General features: G+C 23.2%; 2 protein-coding genes across 6 annotated transcripts; both read left to right on the plus strand.

Annotated features, from left to right (window-relative positions):
• The first annotated feature begins 675 nt into the window (after positions 1–675).
• LOC113556385 (beta-1,4-galactosyltransferase 4-like) lies at positions 676–8,754 on the plus strand. 3 transcript variants are annotated; one of them, XM_026961289.1, is made up of 8 exons: positions 676–732; positions 1,642–1,860; positions 2,301–2,391; positions 2,964–3,209; positions 3,299–3,482; positions 4,338–4,556; positions 8,103–8,157; positions 8,483–8,583. In XM_026961289.1, the coding sequence occupies exons 2-7, from the start codon at positions 1,681–1,683 to the stop codon at positions 8,125–8,127; spliced, it is 945 nt and encodes a 314-aa protein (XP_026817090.1). In that variant the 5' UTR covers positions 676–732; positions 1,642–1,680; the 3' UTR covers positions 8,128–8,157; positions 8,483–8,583. The 3 variants fall into 3 exon arrangements, with proteins under 3 accessions (XP_026817090.1, XP_026817089.1, XP_026817088.1); XM_026961288.1 differs by lacking the exon at positions 8,103–8,157 and having other exon boundaries at positions 8,483–8,754; XM_026961287.1 differs by lacking the exons at positions 8,103–8,157; positions 8,483–8,583 and adding an exon at positions 5,854–6,874.
• Positions 8,755–10,791: 2,037 nt separating this feature from the next.
• On the plus strand, positions 10,792–18,871 carry LOC113556383 (beta-1,4-galactosyltransferase 4-like). 3 transcript variants are annotated; one of them, XM_026961286.1, is made up of 8 exons: positions 10,792–10,848; positions 11,758–11,976; positions 12,417–12,507; positions 13,081–13,326; positions 13,416–13,599; positions 14,455–14,673; positions 18,220–18,274; positions 18,600–18,699. In XM_026961286.1, exons 2-7 carry the CDS (start codon positions 11,797–11,799, stop codon positions 18,242–18,244), a joined length of 945 nt encoding a protein of 314 aa, XP_026817087.1. In that variant the 5' UTR covers positions 10,792–10,848; positions 11,758–11,796; the 3' UTR covers positions 18,245–18,274; positions 18,600–18,699. The 3 variants fall into 3 exon arrangements, with proteins under 3 accessions (XP_026817087.1, XP_026817086.1, XP_026817084.1); XM_026961285.1 differs by lacking the exon at positions 18,220–18,274 and having other exon boundaries at positions 18,600–18,871; XM_026961283.1 differs by lacking the exons at positions 18,220–18,274; positions 18,600–18,699 and adding an exon at positions 15,971–16,991.
• Positions 18,872–23,195: the final 4,324 nt, after the last annotated feature.

Below are 23,195 nucleotides of genomic sequence, written 5' to 3' on the forward strand. Positions count from 1 at the left end.
ACGGTAACTACTGTTTAAAATAGTTTATTAATTGATATTCATTGATGCATTAATTACTGGATATTATTAATTATTTCTTACTTATGAATAAAAAAAGTAAAATTTACCCGAATTGATTAAAAATTATTAATTTAAATTTCATACAAGGCATAAAGAAAATATTATACTCGTGAAGGTTAGGAATAGAAAATATCATATTAACCCAATTTCATAAACGAATAATAATGATTATGTAATTTGATACAATACAAAACACCTGCCCACATATTATAGCAAATAAACAGGTTAAACAATGACAAAATCCCAAAATTATTTTTTTTTTTTTCATGTATATATATACATATAATAATATACGAGAATGATATACAATGTTTATGATTTATTATATCTGATTATGTATTTGTACAAAATTTTTAAATTGTGTATTAATATCTGTATATATGTATTGCTGACAATGTTGCAAATCACTAGTTATTTCTGGTTAATAACGCAGTAGTCATTTCATTACATTATAATTCAATTAATGTAATAACTTATTAAACGTTATATTATATATTAAATTGTTTATAATAATATTAAATATTTATATCAAAAATTACAAAACTCTAAAAAAAATTTTAAAAAACAATAAAATGTATTTCAAACAAACTTTTGTAGAGTTAAAATTATATATTAATCCAAAAACGCATTATGCTGCTATAAAAAATAATTCAAATTAAAAGAAAAATATCAGTAAGTAAAATTCAAATTGTATTATTAACAGGACGTGAATCTAATGCATATTTACGCATTTATTTATACTTCAAAAAATCTATAATCTATTTTGTACTAATAGTCTAATAGAATTTATTAAATTTGAATTCAATGATAAATCATTCTACAGGTTTAAAATAAAAAAAGGCAATAGTTAAAAACCAATCTAAAAATTTTTTAAATGTCATCATGCATATAAAAAATAATGATATTTGTGAACATTTTAAGTTCCCAATAATACTTAAATAATAGTTATCAATATCTTTTTGAATTAAAACAAAATAATTACAATTGGTATTTTTTAATTAATATCTAAATTTGTCAAAGTTAGAAATTCAAATATAAATAGAAAAAAAATATTGATCTATATTTTCGATTTTTATATATCATAAAAATAACTTACGATAACCTTATATTTTATAAATTTGTTACCGAGTGAAAATTGTTTACAATATTATTTTAAATATTAAAATTATAAAACAAAATACTAATATACAATTTAAAGTCTCTACACGGTTATTCGTTTTTAAATTACAATAAAGTAATTAAATAAGAAAAAAGGTTTTGTGAAAAACTTGTTCTAAATAAACTGGTTTTAAATATTCCCGTTTTGTTCAAATCTGTTTATGTTTTTCAAAATTATTAAGAAAAAAATTAGGAGTTTTTAATTTTTACATTCCAAAGTATTAATACTGGATGACTTCTTCTTAAAAAAAAAAGTTGAAGTTGAAAATTAAGGAATATTTCTTCAATAAATCACGTTTATATACATACAAAAAAAAACATAATTGAAAAATCAATAAATTTAAAACTTTGATCAGAATCTAGATCAACAAAAATATACAAATCATGGAATCGACTTTTAATAAATACATTTTTATATTTTAGCCACCGCATCAGATTTTATTTAATATTTACTGAACTACCATGTCCATACTATCATTCTCACGTGTAAAAATTTTATTCGGAATGGGTATAATCTGCTTACTGGTGCAGTGTTTATATTTTGTCAACTATTACAATCTGATTTCTACTAAACAACAATATGTTCCATCAACCAAACTTGAGCTAAAATCTCACGCCAACTTCTCTGATAATCAGACTATGGTAAATAAACAACAATCTTATATATGTATAATAATTTTTTGGATACATTTTAATGTTAACTTTATTGTAATAATTCTTCATGATGTTTTTTATTATTTTATTATTAATGAAATCTATTGCAGATTTGTTTGCTTTACATATGTGCTTAATATGTGACATTAAAACATATATTATATTATAAATTAAAAAAATAAAAAATAAACAAACAAGTAGTTTAGCGCCTATCCATAAACTTTTTTATTGTATTGCACACATAAATGTAAAAACCGTGAAAAACAGTATAAAATATAATATTTGTATTAATAATTTTAATAATGATAAAACATCATACAGAACGTATTTTAACGCATACATATTATTGCTTTCAAGTATAAAAATTGAGTTTGGAAGTTCGCTAAACTTTTATTTATTCCACTTGTAATAAAAAAAAATTGTTACAGGTTGATAATAAAAATCAAACCACTATATTGAAAAACAATAACGTTAATCTCGTCAATTTCTCGTTGTGTCCACAAATACTACCTGCCATAGGTAATTTTACAATCATATATTTTTATCAGGTTGTAATATAAAATGTAAAATATAAATATCATAAATACAATGATGCCAAAGAAGTTCTGCATATTATAAAGAAAGATTCTTTAATTCATAAAAAACAAAAACTTTTTTTAATCAACATCAATAAAGTTGATACACCGTTATTGTACTATAAATATAAATTAAAAAAGTATGTATAAAAACGAGATAAAAAATTAAATACATATTCTGTTGTAATAAATCCGTAGGTGTATATATGCCGTTGGTATTACAAAGTTTAGCAGATTTTTTTCTAATAATTAAATTAGTAATAACATATCGATGGCAATTCGAATTAAAATTCCATCTATATGCCAAGTTACTAAATAACTCTGCATAGATGCTATAAAAAATATTATGATATATATTTATAAGTTTAGTTATTTCATTAAAATATAAAATAATATTTGTACATGTACATAATATTATAATATCTTGTTCTGTTACTAAAGTATGATTTTAACGTTATACAAAACTGAATATTAATACATTTATAATTTTTAACGAGCTTGAAACAATTTTAATAGATGAAAATGTTAACTTGCTTGTACCTGATCGGGTGAATTTGGAAGATGTGGCGCTACAGTTATCACGGTTGAGGATTTTAAAAGGAGGTCACCAAATGCCCATAGACTGCGAAGCGAGACACAAAATTGCAATCTTAGTGCCTTATAGAAATCGAATGGATAACCTCTGCTCGTTCCTTTTAAATTTACATCCATTTTTAACAAAACAAAAATTGGATTACACTATTTTTGTCATAGAACAGTTGAGTGAGTTTCTATTTTAAATTATCAAAACATATTTATAAAAAATTAACCACTTTACTATGATAATCTAATATAATTGTTTTCACAAATAGACGATAAAAAATTTAACCGAGGCAAGTTATTGAACGTTGGGTATACAGAAGCATTAAAGTTAAACAATTTTGATTGTTTCTTTTTACATGACGTAGACCTCATACCAATGAATAACAATAACATGTATATTTGTTCGGATCGACCAAGACATATGGCAACAGCGAATAATAAATATGGAGGCAGGTAATTGTTAATTTTACATTTTTTTTTATACTTTTTTCATTTTAAGCTAATGATGACTTTTTTAACAATAAATTTCATTATCTCACCAATGTTTGTTTTAAAATATATATACAGTATATATGTACATATAAATATATAATTTATTATTTGTATGTGGTTATTAATAGTCTTTACTTAGTTTTTTACAAATACTGTTTATAATTTGTTTCTATAAAATTTGTCAAGAAGTAATTAAAAATCAAGTTATTATAATAAATAGCTTTTCTTTATAAATAGTTCAAAGTTCAAATCATATAAAAATTAAAACTTAATTTCTAAATTTATCATTATAACAAATATAGATGTACCGTTAAAATAATCACTTTATAGGTTTATTATATTGTAGTATATCATTGTTTTTTAAATCATTTTTATTGTCGTCATAGAACTTCATACCAACATATAATTAAGTTTAGCAAAAGGCTCTTTTAAACTAATTTTTGTAGTTAATAATTGTTGCTTTAGAAAAGTTTCTAAATAAATATATAATAAATCATAATATTATCAAAACTCATAGACTTTTTAAAATTTATTTTAAATAATTTTAATTAAAAAGTAGTATACCAGCCTAAGAATTATTAATCAGAATATATGTTGATTCATACCAACCATACGACTATTCGAGTACCAGTAATAATTAAAGGCTCAAGTCATAATTATGTAAATGACAAGTAATAATCAATCATAATTAAATTAAAAACCATAATTCAATTTGTAAAAACTACGATGAAAATAATTCGAAAGACGTTATTATTGTAAAAGAACAACAAACGCATTGGATAGGATTATCAATTATAACGACCATGATGTGTTTAGAATGCCGTACGAGGATTACTTTGGTGGAGTGGTGGGCATAAATCGAACGCAATTTGAGTTGGTCAACGGATTCAGCAATATGTACTGGGGATGGGGTGGTGAAGATGACGACTTTTTGTTACGGATCAAATATCACAAACTAGAATATACCAGTCTGCCACTGGACGTGGGACGCTATCATTCATTGTCACACTCTATACAAAACCCCAACCCTAAAAGGTATAACTATACAATAATCAGCTACTAAAATACTTATAAGTTAAAACCTATGTAATTATTACTTGTAGGTATAAAAGGTTATACTATAAGAGTAATGAACTAGTTGACGGTATGGAACAGACTAACTTTTATTTATACCATTGGGAAATACATCGATAAAGATAAACTAAATATACATAGAACAATATATGAATGTATCATCATTATAAACAATAATACAGTATGACAGTGTAGGATTCATATCTTAACAATTATTTGATATAGGTAATAATTGTATTATGAAGTTCGAATTGGTCGATGTAGGTTCTATAGTACATGTTTTCATGTTTCGCTATAAAACGCTAAAAATTTTCAATTACATTTACAACTATTATAATTTTCAATTATTGTAGTTTCTAATATATCATGTTATTCTCGGTAAATTCATGAGTACATTGTAGCAATCATAAGTTTCATTAAGTATTTTACTATTATAATATTACATTTAAGTATTACAACGATCTACATAATTTATTATAATTGTAGATTACCATACTTTATGTATGTTATGTAAAGAAACATAAACGATAAAAATAGTAAAACTTACTAAAAATTATAAGATTCTAAACGATTCGAAAAATAGTAGAACTTGCAATATATTTATATACACATACCACAATATACCAATACCCACTACTCTTTAACAAAAAAACAAACGTAATGAATAAACTATTTCAATAATAATAAAAAGTAAACAAGTTAGTACCTTTCTGCTATACATTAAGTGTAGTGTGTGTCATTATTATGGTTATGTTAAATTTGAATTCAATGTTACGAGTGCTCTCATAAAATTAATTTGATTTTTCAATAGAATTTATTTTTTATGCATTGGTTGTTCAACTTATAGAGAACTTTGTATCGGTTTTCAAATCTTATGTATAAACAAAACATTTTTTTAATTTTGAAATAACCAATATTGTTTTGTACTTACTAGTTACTGATTAATGATTAGTGAGTAGATTAATTTTACCCTTTAAATAAATACGTGACAATAGATAGTATAAGCATATCAGGTATTGCAGAATTTACGAGACTTAAATTAAAAATATTTTTTAATGGGCAAGCTAATATTAATTTATTTAAATTTAAATGGGTGAATTGTAAATTCATCTAGATTAGCTAAAATTTAAATTTAAGTTTAGATATTTAATAAATAAGAAAAGGCCATATTATTATGGTACCTATCTAACAACAATAATGATAGTAGTATTATAGTTATGATAACAGCTTACGTTTATGTTTTGCACTTGCCTTACAGGTACAGTCTCCTTCACAACAGCTTTCACCGTTTCAATACGGATGGACTTAATAGACTCAATTATGTAATAAAATCTCTGAAGATATTACCACTATTCACTCATTTTCTGGTGGATCTAGACGAGTAGCACAACTGATAGAATATAATGAAATTTACTGGCCATAATCTAACTTCAATCTCATACCCACACTCTTCTTCTATTCATCGCGTTCTCTCCAGATAGACACAAAATATCGTTTTTAGGTATTTAATAAAAAAAAATAAATAAAATTACAATATAAAGTATGCATAATTGAACTATACCATATAAACGTTGTATAAATATTTTTTCTATTTGTAATTTAATTGTGTATAATTTATCATATTAAACAATCAACGTTTACGTTATCGATTGACTAAGTATTAAACTAAAAATTACAAACCGGCATTGTGCTTTGCACACGAACTTTAATTAAATGTATAAAATGTTGTGAGATTGTACGTCATACGAATTGATAACGCCAGACGAAATAGAAGTAAATAAAAATCAAAAGTAATTATTGTTCTAATCATCTCTTGATTTGAGGACAATCTATCCGCGACTGACGACGACGTGTGTGGTACTATAATATAAATATGACATAATGTAATAATTGTACGTATATTATAGGGACAACAATGTATTTAACACTTGTTTTCTTATTATTATTATCATTATAGTATATTTTGGTATATTATTCTTATAATAAGTAAAACAAATACATGTAATGTTTCGAAAAATGCTGTTCCACCGGACAAAGGCTGCGACCACAACCAAACAGACGTTTGAATAAAATATAATAATATTAGATATTAGAAATATTATCTTAACTTTTTCATTACTTGTTATTATTTATTTTGCATATTGTATTAGTTATTTTACACTTTTACTCAAAGAGTGTACCAGACTGCCATCAGTGTGTTAGACACGTGTATTTTTTTCAATATTATTTGTTAAATTTTCATCAAATAAATTACCTATTTATTACCTAAAAATATATTTTATATTGATTTTTTTTCCGTAATTTACGTTTTTAAAGTAAATATGTTTATGTTATATCACGACTCGGCTACAACTGAAGGTTTAGATTATTATTTGTTTTTTCTTACATTTTATTTTCATCAGGTGTAATATACCTATTGAATGTTCAACTATGCAATGCTTGCTATAAATATCTTAAATATTACATTCATGATATACTCCTATATATCGAATTTTCAGTCCCCTCCTTTAATACTCATATAATAATATTTTCGAATAAAAAAAAGTATAATATTAAATCAGCTCGTGTGTGAAATTTTTACCAAAAAAAAATATGTATATATAATATCTTGTGTTATGACATAATAATATTATAATTTTTATGAACTCTTGTTTTTTCATTGTATTGCAAATATTAATGCAACAAATAACAATAAATAATATTCAGTGATAATCCATTAAAATATCATAATATTAAATATTAATGCATTTTAACTATACACTAGTCAATATAATGAAAACACGGCGTAATGGATAGACTTTTTAGGTACATAATATCTATGTCAAAGTATACGTTAATACAGAACTACACTACACTAAACACGTTAGTTTACATTATTTATGTATATACCGTGACTGTGTACAATGTAGGTGAGAATAATTGAATCATTAAGAATAGTTTTAAATTTTTAATGACAAAATCCAAATCTAAACTACATAATTTATGAATATATAACCATAATAATTATAAAAAACTTTTAAATGTTTTATTAAAATGTTTACTATGTCTAATCATTATATTTTTGTATGTAATTGAGAATGGATCATTAAAAATATTTTAAATAATAATTTAAATTTTAAATTTAATTCGAGATTTAACAATATAAATTTGACATTAATGAGTTAGGTTATTATTATGATTATTGTATATTTATTTTATAAATTATCATTGTCTTATACCAAACAACAAAATAAACCATTAAATAACATAAAACTTTATACTCAGAGCCACTGGCTGAATATGAATATATATTTTATTAAATTACATGTAAACTATATATATATAACAAAATTAACATAAAATAATAAAATTTATAATGTAAAATTGAAAGTTAATTGAAGCTACAAGACAGCCGCGAGAATATATATATAATATATATTATGTATATTTTTATTATTAGTAATAATATAGTAGAAATATATCATTACATGTATATATTCATAAAATCACATTATTTGACATTTTTAGCAACACATTTGATGGTCTTGTTTGAAATGATTCGAGAAATTTGCAAATCCTTCAGGTCTGTAACAGAAGTGAAAATAATTATAATTTTAAACGTGAATAAAATAAAACATGAAATGTTCAACATTGAATAGTGTGTGACTATAACTATATACATCATATACTAGTAGTGCGAGATATTACGGTATTTTTAGTTTCACCGATAAACAAAAAGATAGTAACTGTATATATTCACCTAGATTAGCTAAAATTTAAATTTAAGTTTAGATATTTTATAAATAATAAAAGGCCATATTATTATGGTACCTATCTAACAACAATAATGATAGTAGTATTATAGTTATGATAACAGCTTACGTTTATGTTTTGCACATGCCTTACAGGTACAATCTCCTTCATACCAGCTTTTACCGTTTCAATACGGATGAACTTAATAGACTCAATTATGTAATAAAATCTCTGAAGATATTACCACTATTCACGCACTTTCTGGTGGACCTGGCCTAAAAGCAAAACTCATAGAAAATAATGAAATTCACTGGTCAAAAAGTTTATTACATTAAAATTAAAGTATTTGTTTTATTTATAAAAAATTAGTACTAATTTAATAAATATCTAAACTTGTAACTGAAACATAATATTTTACAGCTAATCAATTTTCTACTAAACCAAATGTAATTTGATGTTTTTTTTTATATCAAATATAGTAAAAAAACTATAAAAAAAACATTTTAGTGGTAAAAAACATTACAAATTTAAAAGAATTAGTTTTTACTCTAGCCTAAAATATTTTCTTTGTAATGTTTTTTTTTGTTTTCTAAATTATACCTATAACACATTTTGTGATGTAAGGTTTAATATTAGAGTAAATTTACCTGTTATCAAATTTAAAGTTAAGAATATTATTTAGAAAATGACATATGCTTTTATTTTTCCATTATTTCCAAAAAAAACGTTCATTAAATCGTTTAGAAATACCGAATATTTCAACATTTTTTAATAACCTTTAACCTTTTAAAATTTTAATTTTTTAAAAAACTTGTAATCTTGCCCTCCAAAATATTGTCATCTTTTAATTTTATAGAAAGTATATTTACGCTAGAACCAAAATTGAGCGAGTTATACTCTGTAGACTGCGTAAACACGTTTTGCGAGTGAGACGTCTTCTTAAGATATGGTTGCATATACAATGTACAATGTATATTGTACATGTATACCTACTCTCTAAAGCATGTATTCTACAACAGGTCACAAGCTTATCGACATTTACCCACGGGTGACATCAAGTGCATTTTAACTAAAGCTTCCTCGACAACTTTTATTCAAAATATAAGAAATTCTTCGATTCCTCTTTTCTCAAAATGTTTTGTTTGAGTTGTACACACATTTTAAATATAAACAGATTTAATTAGCTTTAAGGCATGACGTAGCCGACAATCTGCAAATCAATCCATAATTTGATATAGACAACATCAAAGAACATAATGATAAGACTACGGACAGACATTTAATTGATAACAAAGTTAATAACAATAATTGTTAAAAAATACATTTCACAAAGATGAAATTATTCGCGTAATACGTACATTATATAAAACATAATATTTATAAAATAAGGTTCAAAAACTTTAAAGGAACGTATTGTAACAACTATACCCAATATGATCAAAAGTTCATTTTGGTTAGATTATATAAGTAGTATACACAAATAATAATCAAATAACATTAATTAAAGGATTAAACATACAATATGATTACTTCACGGATTTAATGATAAAAAAAATATATAACAATTTGAAAACATTGTTGTTATTTTTGTTGAAAGATCGCGTTACTATACTAAACTGAATATTAATTTAATAACTGAAAAATATTTGCGTATAATTATTTCGATTATAAAAAATATAAAAATCTATTTATATGAATAAAATGTTTGATAAATGTTATCAATTGTTTTAATATTTCAACTTTTATTTACAATTCTTATGCCTCGTTTTGAAATTTTGAACTGTGAAATACGGTAACTACTGTTTAAAATAGTTTATTAATTGATATTCATTGATGCATTAATTACTGGATATTATTAATTATTTCTTACTTATGAATAAAAAAAGTAAAATTTACCCGAATTGATTAAAAATTATTAATTTAAATTTCATACAAGGCATAAAGAAAATATTATACTCGTGAAGGTTAGGAATAGAAAATATCATATTAACCCAATTTCATAAACGAATAATAATGATTATGTAATTTGATACAATACAAAACACCTGCCCACATATTATAGCAAATAAACAGGTTAAACAATGACAAAATCCCAAAATTATTTTTTTTTTTTTCATGTATATATATACATATAATAATATACGAGAATGATATACAATGTTTATGATTTATTATATCTGATTATGTATTTGTACAAAATTTTTAAATTGTGTATTAATATCTGTATATATGTATTGCTGACAATGTTGCAAATCACTAGTTATTTCTGGTTAATAACGCAGTAGTCATTTCATTACATTATAATTCAATTAATGTAATAACTTATTAAACGTTATATTATATATTAAATTGTTTATAATAATATTAAATATTTATATCAAAAATTACAAAACTCTAAAAAAAATTTTAAAAAACAATAAAATGTATTTCAAACAAACTTTTGTAGAGTTAAAATTATATATTAATCCAAAAACGCATTATGCTGCTATAAAAAATAATTCAAATTAAAAGAAAAATATCAGTAAGTAAAATTCAAATTGTATTATTAACAGGACGTGAATCTAATGCATATTTACGCATTTATTTATACTTCAAAAAATCTATAATCTATTTTGTACTAATAGTCTAATAGAATTTATTAAATTTGAATTCAATGATAAATCATTCTACAGGTTTAAAATAAAAAAAGGCAATAGTTAAAAACCAATCTAAAAATTTTTTAAATGTCATCATGCATATAAAAAATAATGATATTTGTGAACATTTTAAGTTCCCAATAATACTTAAATAATAGTTATCAATATCTTTTTGAATTAAAACAAAATAATTACAATTGGTATTTTTTAATTAATATCTAAATTTGTCAAAGTTAGAAATTCAAATATAAATAGAAAAAAAATATTGATCTATATTTTCGATTTTTATATATCATAAAAATAACTTACGATAACCTTATATTTTATAAATTTGTTACCGAGTGAAAATTGTTTACAATATTATTTTAAATATTAAAATTATAAAACAAAATACTAATATACAATTTAAAGTCTCTACACGGTTATTCGTTTTTAAATTACAATAAAGTAATTAAATAAGAAAAAAGGTTTTGTGAAAAACTTGTTCTAAATAAACTGGTTTTAAATATTCCCGTTTTGTTCAAATCTGTTTATGTTTTTCAAAATTATTAAGAAAAAAATTAGGAGTTTTTAATTTTTACATTCCAAAGTATTAATACTGGATGACTTCTTCTTAAAAAAAAAAGTTGAAGTTGAAAATTAAGGAATATTTCTTCAATAAATCACGTTTATATACATACAAAAAAAAACATAATTGAAAAATCAATAAATTTAAAACTTTGATCAGAATCTAGATCAACAAAAATATACAAATCATGGAATCGACTTTTAATAAATACATTTTTATATTTTAGCCACCGCATCAGATTTTATTTAATATTTACTGAACTACCATGTCCATACTATCATTCTCACGTGTAAAAATTTTATTCGGAATGGGTATAATCTGCTTACTGGTGCAGTGTTTATATTTTGTCAACTATTACAATCTGATTTCTACTAAACAACAATATGTTCCATCAACCAAACTTGAGCTAAAATCTCACGCCAACTTCTCTGATAATCAGACTATGGTAAATAAACAACAATCTTATATATGTATAATAATTTTTTGGATACATTTTAATGTTAACTTTATTGTAATAATTCTTCATGATGTTTTTTATTATTTTATTATTAATGAAATCTATTGCAGATTTGTTTGCTTTACATATGTGCTTAATATGTGACATTAAAACATATATTATATTATAAATTAAAAAAATAAAAAATAAACAAACAAGTAGTTTAGCGCCTATCCATAAACTTTTTTATTGTATTGCACACATAAATGTAAAAACCGTGAAAAACAGTATAAAATATAATATTTATATTAATAATTTTAATAATGATAAAACATCATACAGAACGTATTTTAACGCATACATATTATTGCTTTCAAGTATAAAAATTGAGTTTGGAAGTTCGCTAAACTTTTATTTATTCCACTTGTAATAAAAAAAAATTGTTACAGGTTGATAATAAAAATCAAACCACTATATTGAAAAACAATAACGTTAATCTCGTCAATTTCTCGTTGTGTCCACAAATACTACCTGCCATAGGTAATTTTACAATCATATATTTTTATCAGGTTGTAATATAAAATGTAAAATATAAATATCATAAATACAATGATGCCAAAGAAGTTCTGCATATTATAAAGAAAGATTCTTTAATTCATAAAAAACAAAAACTTTTTTTAATCAACATCAATAAAGTTGATACACCGTTATTGTACTATAAATATAAATTAAAAAAGTATGTATAAAAACGAGATAAAAAATTAAAATACATATTCTGTTGTAATAAATCCGTAGGTGTATATATGCCGTTGGTATTACAAAGTTTAGCAGATTTTTTTCTAATAATTAAATTAGTAATAACATATCGATGGCAATTCGAATTAAAATTCCATCTATATGCCAAGTTACTAAATAACTCTGCATAGATGCTATAAAAAATATTATGATATATATTTATAAGTTTAGTTATTTCATTAAAATATAAAATAATATTTGTACATGTACATAATATTATAATATCTTGTTCTGTTACTAAAGTATGATTTTAACGTTATACAAAACTGAATATTAATACATTTATAATTTTTAACGAGCTTGAAACAATTTTAATAGATGAAAATGTTAACTTGCTTGTACCTGATCGGGTGAATTTGGAAGATGTGGCGCTACAGTTATCACGGTTGAGGATTTTAAAAGGAGGTCACCAAATGCCCATAGACTGCGAAGCGAGACACAAAATTGCAATCTTAGTGCCTTATAGAAATCGAATGGATAACCTCTGCTCGTTCCTTTTAAATTTACATCCATTTTTAACAAAACAAAAATTGGATTACACTATTTTTGTCATAGAACAGTTGAGTGAGTTTCTATTTTAAATTATCAAAACATATTTATAAAAAATTAACCACTTTACTATGATAATCTAATATAATTGTTTTCACAAATAGACGATAAAAAATTTAACCGAGGCAAGTTATTGAACGTTGGGTATACAGAAGCATTAAAGTTAAACAATTTTGATTGTTTCTTTTTACATGACGTAGACCTCATACCAATGAATAACAATAACATGTATATTTGTTCGGATCGACCAAGACATATGGCAACAGCGAATAATAAATATGGAGGCAGGTAATTGTTAATTTTACATTTTTTTTTATACTTTTTTCATTTTAAGCTAATGATGACTTTTTTAACAATAAATTTCATTATCTCACCAATGTTTGTTTTAAAATATATATACAGTATATATGTACATATAAATATATAATTTATTATTTGTATGTGGTTATTAATAGTCTTTACTTAGTTTTTTACAAATACTGTTTATAATTTGTTTCTATAAAATTTGTCAAGAAGTAATTAAAAATCAAGTTATTATAATAAATAGCTTTTCTTTATAAATAGTTCAAAGTTCAAATCATATAAAAATTAAAACTTAATTTCTAAATTTATCATTATAACAAATATAGATGTACCGTTAAAATAATCACTTTATAGGTTTATTATATTGTAGTATATCATTGTTTTTTAAATCATTTTTATTGTCGTCATAGAACTTCATACCAACATATAATTAAGTTTAGCAAAAGGCTCTTTTAAACTAATTTTTGTAGTTAATAATTGTTGCTTTAGAAAAGTTTCTAAATAAATATATAATAAATCATAATATTATCAAAACTCATAGACTTTTTAAAATTTATTTTAAATAATTTTAATTAAAAAGTAGTATACCAGCCTAAGAATTATTAATCAGAATATATGTTGATTCATACCAACCATACGACTATTCGAGTACCAGTAATAATTAAAGGCTCAAGTCATAATTATGTAAATGACAAGTAATAATCAATCATAATTAAATTAAAAACCATAATTCAATTTGTAAAAACTACGATGAAAATAATTCGAAAGACGTTATTATTGTAAAAGAACAACAAACGCATTGGATAGGATTATCAATTATAACGACCATGATGTGTTTAGAATGCCGTACGAGGATTACTTTGGTGGAGTGGTGGGCATAAATCGAACGCAATTTGAGTTGGTCAACGGATTCAGCAATATGTACTGGGGATGGGGTGGTGAAGATGACGACTTTTTGTTACGGATCAAATATCACAAACTAGAATATACCAGTCTGCCACTGGACGTGGGACGCTATCATTCATTGTCACACTCTATACAAAACCCCAACCCTAAAAGGTATAACTATACAATAATCAGCTACTAAAATACTTATAAGTTAAAACCTATGTAATTATTACTTGTAGGTATAAAAGGTTATACTATAAGAGTAATGAACTAGTTGACGGTATGGAACAGACTAACTTTTATTTATACCATTGGGAAATACATCGATAAAGATAAACTAAATATACATAGAACAATATATGAATGTATCATCATTATAAACAATAATACAGTATGACAGTGTAGGATTCATATCTTAACAATTATTTGATATAGGTAATAATTGTATTATGAAGTTCGAATTGGTCGATGTAGGTTCTATAGTACATGTTTTCATGTTTCGCTATAAAACGCTAAAAATTTTCAATTACATTTACAACTATTATAATTTTCAATTATTGTAGTTTCTAATATATCATGTTATTCTCGGTAAATTCATGAGTACATTGTAGCAATCATAAGTTTCATTAAGTATTTTACTATTATAATATTACATTTAAGTATTACAACGATCTACATAATTTATTATAATTGTAGATTACCATACTTTATGTATGTTATGTAAAGAAACATAAACGATAAAAATAGTAAAACTTACTAAAAATTATAAGATTCTAAACGATTCGAAAAATAGTAGAACTTGCAATATATTTATATACACATACCACAATATACCAATACCCACTACTCTTTAACAAAAAAACAAACGTAATGAATAAACTATTTCAATAATAATAAAAAGTAAACAAGTTAGTACCTTTCTGCTATACATTAAGTGTAGTGTGTGTCATTATTATGGTTATGTTAAATTTGAATTCAATGTTACGAGTGCTCTCATAAAATTAATTTGATTTTTCAATAGAATTTATTTTTTATGCATTGGTTGTTCAACTTATAGAGAACTTTGTATCGGTTTTCAAATCTTATGTATAAACAAAACATTTTTTTAATTTTGAAATAACCAATATTGTTTTGTACTTACTAGTTACTGATTAATGATTAGTGAGTAGATTAATTTTACCCTTTAAATAAATACGTGACAATAGATAGTATAAGCATATCAGGTATTGCAGAATTTACGAGACTTAAATTAAAAATATTTTTTAATGGGCAAGCTAATATTAATTTATTTAAATTTAAATGGGTGAATTGTAAATTCATCTAGATTAGCTAAAATTTAAATTTAAGTTTAGATATTTAATAAATAAGAAAAGGCCATATTATTATGGTACCTATCTAACAACAATAATGATAGTAGTATTATAGTTATGATAACAGCTTACGTTTATGTTTTGCACTTGCCTTACAGGTACAGTCTCCTTCACAACAGCTTTCACCGTTTCAATACGGATGGACTTAATAGACTCAATTATGTAATAAAATCTCTGAAGATATTACCACTATTCACTCATTTTCTGGTGGATCTAGACGAGTAGCACAACTGATAGAATATAATGAAATTTACTGGCCATAATCTAACTTCAATCTCATACCCACACTCTTCTTCTATTCATCGCGTTCTCTCCAGATAGACACAAAATATCGTTTTTAGGTATTTAATAAAAAAAAATAAATAAAATTACAATATAAAGTATGCATAATTGAACTATACCATATAAACGTTGTATAAATATTTTTTCTATTTGTAATTTAATTGTGTATAATTTATCATATTAAACAATCAACGTTTACGTTATCGATTGACTAAGTATTAAACTAAAAATTACAAACCGGCATTGTGCTTTGCACACGAACTTTAATTAAATGTATAAAATGTTGTGAGATTGTACGTCATACGAATTGATAACGCCAGACGAAATAGAAGTAAATAAAAATCAAAAGTAATTATTGTTCTAATCATCTCTTGATTTGAGGACAATCTATCCGCGACTGACGACGACGTGTGTGGTACTATAATATAAATATGACATAATGTAATAATTGTACGTATATTATAGGGACAACAATGTATTTAACACTTGTTTTCTTATTATTATTATCATTATAGTATATTTTGGTATATTATTCTTATAATAAGTAAAACAAATACATGTAATGTTTCGAAAAATGCTGTTCCACCGGACAAAGGCTGCGACCACAACCAAACAGACGTTTGAATAAAATATAATAATATTAGATATTAGAAATATTATCTTAACTTTTTCATTACTTGTTATTATTTATTTTGCATATTGTATTAGTTATTTTACACTTTTACTCAAAGAGTGTACCAGACTGCCATCAGTGTGTTAGACACGTGTATTTTTTTCAATATTATTTGTTAAATTTTCATCAAATAAATTACCTATTTATTACCTAAAAATATATTTTATATTGATTTTTTTTCCGTAATTTACGTTTTTAAAGTAAATATGTTTATGTTATATCACGACTCGGCTACAACTGAAGGTTTAGATTATTATTTGTTTTTTCTTACATTTTATTTTCATCAGGTGTAATATACCTATTGAATGTTCAACTATGCAATGCTTGCTATAAATATCTTAAATATTACATTCATGATATACTCCTATATATCGAATTTTCAGTCCCCTCCTTTAATACTCATATAATAATATTTTCGAATAAAAAAAAGTATAATATTAAATCAGCTCGTGTGTGAAATTTTTACCAAAAAAAAATATGTATATATAATATCTTGTGTTATGACATAATAATATTATAATTTTTATGAACTCTTGTTTTTTCATTGTATTGCAAATATTAATGCAACAAATAACAATAAATAATATTCAGTGATAATCCATTAAAATATCATAATATTAAATATTAATGCATTTTAACTATACACTAGTCAATATAATGAAAACACGGCGTAATGGATAGACTTTTTAGGTACATAATATCTATGTCAAAGTATACGTTAATACAGAACTACACTACACTAAACACGTTAGTTTACATTATTTATGTATATACCGTGACTGTGTACAATGTAGGTGAGAATAATTGAATCATTAAGAATAGTTTTAAATTTTTAATGACAAAATCCAAATCTAAACTACATAATTTATGAATATATAACCATAATAATTATAAAAAACTTTTAAATGTTTTATTAAAATGTTTACTATGTCTAATCATTATATTTTTGTATGTAATTGAGAATGGATCATTAAAAATATTTTAAATAATAATTTAAATTTTAAATTTAATTCGAGATTTAACAATATAAATTTGACATTAATGAGTTAGGTTATTATTATGATTATTGTATATTTATTTTATAAATTATCATTGTCTTATACCAAACAACAAAATAAACCATTAAATAACATAAAACTTTATACTCAGAGCCACTGGCTGAATATGAATATATATTTTATTAAATTACATGTAAACTATATATATATAACAAAATTAACATAAAATAATAAAATTTATAATGTAAAATTGAAAGTTAATTGAAGCTACAAGACAGCCGCGAGAATATATATATAATATATATTATGTATATTTTTATTATTAGTAATAATATAGTAGAAATATATCATTACATGTATATATTCATAAAATCACATTATTTGACATTTTTAGCAACACATTTGATGGTCTTGTTTGAAATGATTCGAGAAATTTGCAAATCCTTCAGGTCTGTAACAGAAGTGAAAATAATTATAATTTTAAACGTGAATAAAATAAAACATGAAATGTTCAACATTGAATAGTGTGTGACTATAACTATATACATCATATACTAGTAGTGCGAGATATTACGGTATTTTTAGTTTCACCGATAAACAAAAAGATAGTAACTGTATATATTCACCTAGATTAGCTAAAATTTAAATTTAAGTTTAGATATTTTATAAATAATAAAAGGCCATATTATTATGGTACCTATCTAACAACAATAATGATAGTAGTATTATAGTTATGATAACAGCTTACGTTTATGTTTTGCACATGCCTTACAGGTACAATCTCCTTCATACCAGCTTTTACCGTTTCAATACGGATGAACTTAATAGACTCAATTATGTAATAAAATCTCTGAAGATATTACCACTATTCACGCACTTTCTGGTGGACCTGGCCTAAAAGCAAAACTCATAGAAAATAATGAAATTCACTGGTCAAAAAGTTTATTACATTAAAATTAAAGTATTTGTTTTATTTATAAAAAATTAGTACTAATTTAATAAATATCTAAACTTGTAACTGAAACATAATATTTTACAGCTAATCAATTTTCTACTAAACCAAATGTAATTTGATGTTTTTTTTTATATCAAATATAGTAAAAAAACTATAAAAAAAACATTTTAGTGGTAAAAAACATTACAAATTTAAAAGAATTAGTTTTTACTCTAGCCTAAAATATTTTCTTTGTAATGTTTTTTTTTGTTTTCTAAATTATACCTATAACACATTTTGTGATGTAAGGTTTAATATTAGAGTAAATTTACCTGTTATCAAATTTAAAGTTAAGAATATTATTTAGAAAATGACATATGCTTTTATTTTTCCATTATTTCCAAAAAAAACGTTCATTAAATCGTTTAGAAATACCGAATATTTCAACATTTTTTAATAACCTTTAACCTTTTAAAATTTTAATTTTTTAAAAAACTTGTAATCTTGCCCTCCAAAATATTGTCATCTTTTAATTTTATAGAAAGTATATTTACGCTAGAACCAAAATTGAGCGAGTTATACTCTGTAGACTGCGTAAACACGTTTTGCGAGTGAGACGTCTTCTTAAGATATGGTTGCATATACAATGTACAATGTATATTGTACATGTATACCTACTCTCTAAAGCATGTATTCTACAACAGGTCACAAGCTTATCGACATTTACCCACGGGTGACATCAAGTGCATTTTAACTAAAGCTTCCTCGACAACTTTTATTCAAAATATAAGAAATTCTTCGATTCCTCTTTTCTCAAAATGTTTTGTTTGAGTTGTACACACATTTTAAATATAAACAGATTTAATTAGCTTTAAGGCATGACGTAGCCGACAATCTGCAAATCAATCCATAATTTGATATAGACAACATCAAAGAACATAATGATAAGACTACGGACAGACATTTAATTGATAACAAAGTTAATAACAATAATTGTTAAAAAATACATTTCACAAAGATGAAATTATTCGCGTAATACGTACATTATATAAAACATAATATTTATAAAATAAGGTTCAAAAACTTTAAAGGAACGTATTGTAACAACTATACCCAATATGATCAAAAGTTCATTTTGGTTAGATTATATAAGTAGTATACACAAATAATAATCAAATAACATTAATTAAAGGATTAAACATACAATATGATTACTTCACGGATTTAATGATAAAAAAAATATATAACAATTTGAAAACATTGTTGTTATTTTTGTTGAAAGATCGCGTTACTATACTAAACTGAATATTAATTTAATAACTGAAAAATATTTGCGTATAATTATTTCGATTATAAAAAATATAAAAATCTATTTATATGAATAAAATGTTTGATAAATGTTATCAATTGTTTTAATATTTCAACTTTTATTTACAATTCTTATGCCTCGTTTTGAAATTTTGAACTGTGAAATACGGTAACTACTGTTTAAAATAGTTTATTAATTGATATTCATTGATGCATTAATTACTGGATATTATTAATTATTTCTTACTTATGAATAAAAAAAGTAAAATTTACCCGAATTGATTAAAAATTATTAATTTAAATTTCATACAAGGCATAAAGAAAATATTATACTCGTGAAGGTTAGGAATAGAAAATATCATATTAACCCAATTTCATAAACGAATAATAATGATTATGTAATTTGATACAATACAAAACACCTGCCCACATATTATAGCAAATAAACAGGTTAAACAATGACAAAATCCCAAAATTATTTTTTTTTTTTTCATGTATATATATACATATAATAATATACGAGAATGATATACAATGTTTATGATTTATTATATCTGATTATGTATTTGTACAAAATTTTTAAATTGTGTATTAATATCTGTATATATGTATTGCTGACAATGTTGCAAATCACTAGTTATTTCTGGTTAATAACGCAGTAGTCATTTCATTACATTATAATTCAATTAATGTAATAACTTATTAAACGTTATATTATATATTAAATTGTTTATAATAATATTAAATATTTATATCAAAAATTACAAAACTCTAAAAAAAATTTTAAAAAACAATAAAATGTATTTCAAACAAACTTTTGTAGAGTTAAAATTATATATTAATCCAAAAACGCATTATGCTGCTATAAAAAATAATTCAAATTAAAAGAAAAATATCAGTAAGTAAAATTCAAATTGTATTATTAACAGGACGTGAATCTAATGCATATTTACGCATTTATTTATACTTCAAAAAATCTATAATCTATTTTGTACTAATAGTCTAATAGAATTTATTAAATTTGAATTCAATGATAAATCATTCTACAGGTTTAAAATAAAAAAAGGCAATAGTTAAAAACCAATCTAAAAATTTTTTAAATGTCATCATGCATATAAAAAATAATGATATTTGTGAACATTTTAAGTTCCCAATAATACTTAAATAATAGTTATCAATATCTTTTTGAATTAAAACAAAATAATTACAATTGGTATTTTTTAATTAATATCTAAATTTGTCAAAGTTAGAAATTCAAATATAAATAGAAAAAAAATATTGATCTATATTTTCGATTTTTATATATCATAAAAATAACTTACGATAACCTTATATTTTATAAATTTGTTACCGAGTGAAAATTGTTTACAATATTATTTTAAATATTAAAATTATAAAACAAAATACTAATATACAATTTAAAGTCTCTACACGGTTATTCGTTTTTAAATTACAATAAAGTAATTAAATAAGAAAAAAGGTTTTGTGAAAAACTTGTTCTAAATAAACTGGTTTTAAATATTCCCGTTTTGTTCAAATCTGTTTATGTTTTTCAAAATTATTAAGAAAAAAATTAGGAGTTTTTAATTTTTACATTCCAAAGTATTAATACTGGATGACTTCTTCTTAAAAAAAAAAGTTGAAGTTGAAAATTAAGGAATATTTCTTCAATAAATCACGTTTATATACATACAAAAAAAAACATAATTGAAAAATCAATAAATTTAAAACTTTGATCAGAATCTAGATCAACAAAAATATACAAATCATGGAATCGACTTTTAATAAATACATTTTTATATTTTAGCCACCGCATCAGATTTTATTTAATATTTACTGAACTACCATGTCCATACTATCATTCTCACGTGTAAAAATTTTATTCGGAATGGGTATAATCTGCTTACTGGTGCAGTGTTTATATTTTGTCAACTATTACAATCTGATTTCTACTAAACAACAATATGTTCCATCAACCAAACTTGAGCTAAAATCTCACGCCAACTTCTCTGATAATCAGACTATGGTAAATAAACAACAATCTTATATATGTATAATAATTTTTTGGATACATTTTAATGTTAACTTTATTGTAATAATTCTTCATGATGTTTTTTATTATTTTATTATTAATGAAATCTATTGCAGATTTGTTTGCTTTACATATGTGCTTAATATGTGACATTAAAACATATATTATATTATAAATTAAAAAAATAAAAAATAAACAAACAAGTAGTTTAGCGCCTATCCATAAACTTTTTTATTGTATTGCACACATAAATGTAAAAACCGTGAAAAACAGTATAAAATATAATATTTGTATTAATAATTTTAATAATGATAAAACATCATACAGAACGTATTTTAACGCATACATATTATTGCTTTCAAGTATAAAAATTGAGTTTGGAAGTTCGCTAAACTTTTATTTATTCCACTTGTAATAAAAAAAAATTGTTACAGGTTGATAATAAAAATCAAACCACTATATTGAAAAACAATAACGTTAATCTCGTCAATTTCTCGTTGTGTCCACAAATACTACCTGCCATAGGTAATTTTACAATCATATATTTTTATCAGGTTGTAATATAAAATGTAAAATATAAATATCATAAATACAATGATGCCAAAGAAGTTCTGCATATTATAAAGAAAGATTCTTTAATTCATAAAAAACAAAAACTTTTTTTAATCAACATCAATAAAGTTGATACACCGTTATTGTACTATAAATATAAATTAAAAAAGTATGTATAAAAACGAGATAAAAAATTAAATACTTATTCTGTTGTAATAAATCCGTAGGTGTATATATGCCGTTGGTATTACAAAGTTTAGCAGATTTTTTTCTAATAATTAAATTAGTAATAACATATCGATGGCAATTCGAATTAAAATTCCATCTATATGCCAAGTTACTAAATAACTCTGCATAGATGCTATAAAAAATATTATGATATATATTTATAAGTTTAGTTATTTCATTAAAATATAAAATAATATTTGTACATGTACATAATATTATAATATCTTGTTCTGTTACTAAAGTATGATTTTAACGTTATACAAAACTGAATATTAATACATTTATAATTTTTAACGAGCTTGAAACAATTTTAATA

Source organism: Rhopalosiphum maidis, chromosome 4 (assembly GCF_003676215.2).
Source record: "Rhopalosiphum maidis isolate BTI-1 chromosome 4, ASM367621v3, whole genome shotgun sequence".
NCBI classification, from domain to species: Eukaryota; Metazoa; Arthropoda; class Insecta; order Hemiptera; family Aphididae; genus Rhopalosiphum; species Rhopalosiphum maidis.

Coding starts and splice junctions, on each gene's coding strand:
- LOC113556385 (XM_026961287.1), top strand. CDS start 1,681: ATGTCCATACTATCATTCTCACGTGTAAAAATTTTATTCGGAATGGGT. Junction 3,210..3,298: donor TTTTGTCATAGAACAGTTGA/GTGAGTTTCTAT, acceptor TTTCACAAATAG/ACGATAAAAAATTTAACCGA. Junction 3,483..4,337: donor AATAATAAATATGGAGGCAG/GTAATTGTTAAT, acceptor TGATGTGTTTAG/AATGCCGTACGAGGATTACT.
- LOC113556383 (XM_026961283.1), top strand. CDS start 11,797: ATGTCCATACTATCATTCTCACGTGTAAAAATTTTATTCGGAATGGGT. Junction 11,977..12,416: donor TCTCTGATAATCAGACTATG/GTAAATAAACAA, acceptor AAATTGTTACAG/GTTGATAATAAAAATCAAAC. Junction 13,327..13,415: donor TTTTGTCATAGAACAGTTGA/GTGAGTTTCTAT, acceptor TTTCACAAATAG/ACGATAAAAAATTTAACCGA.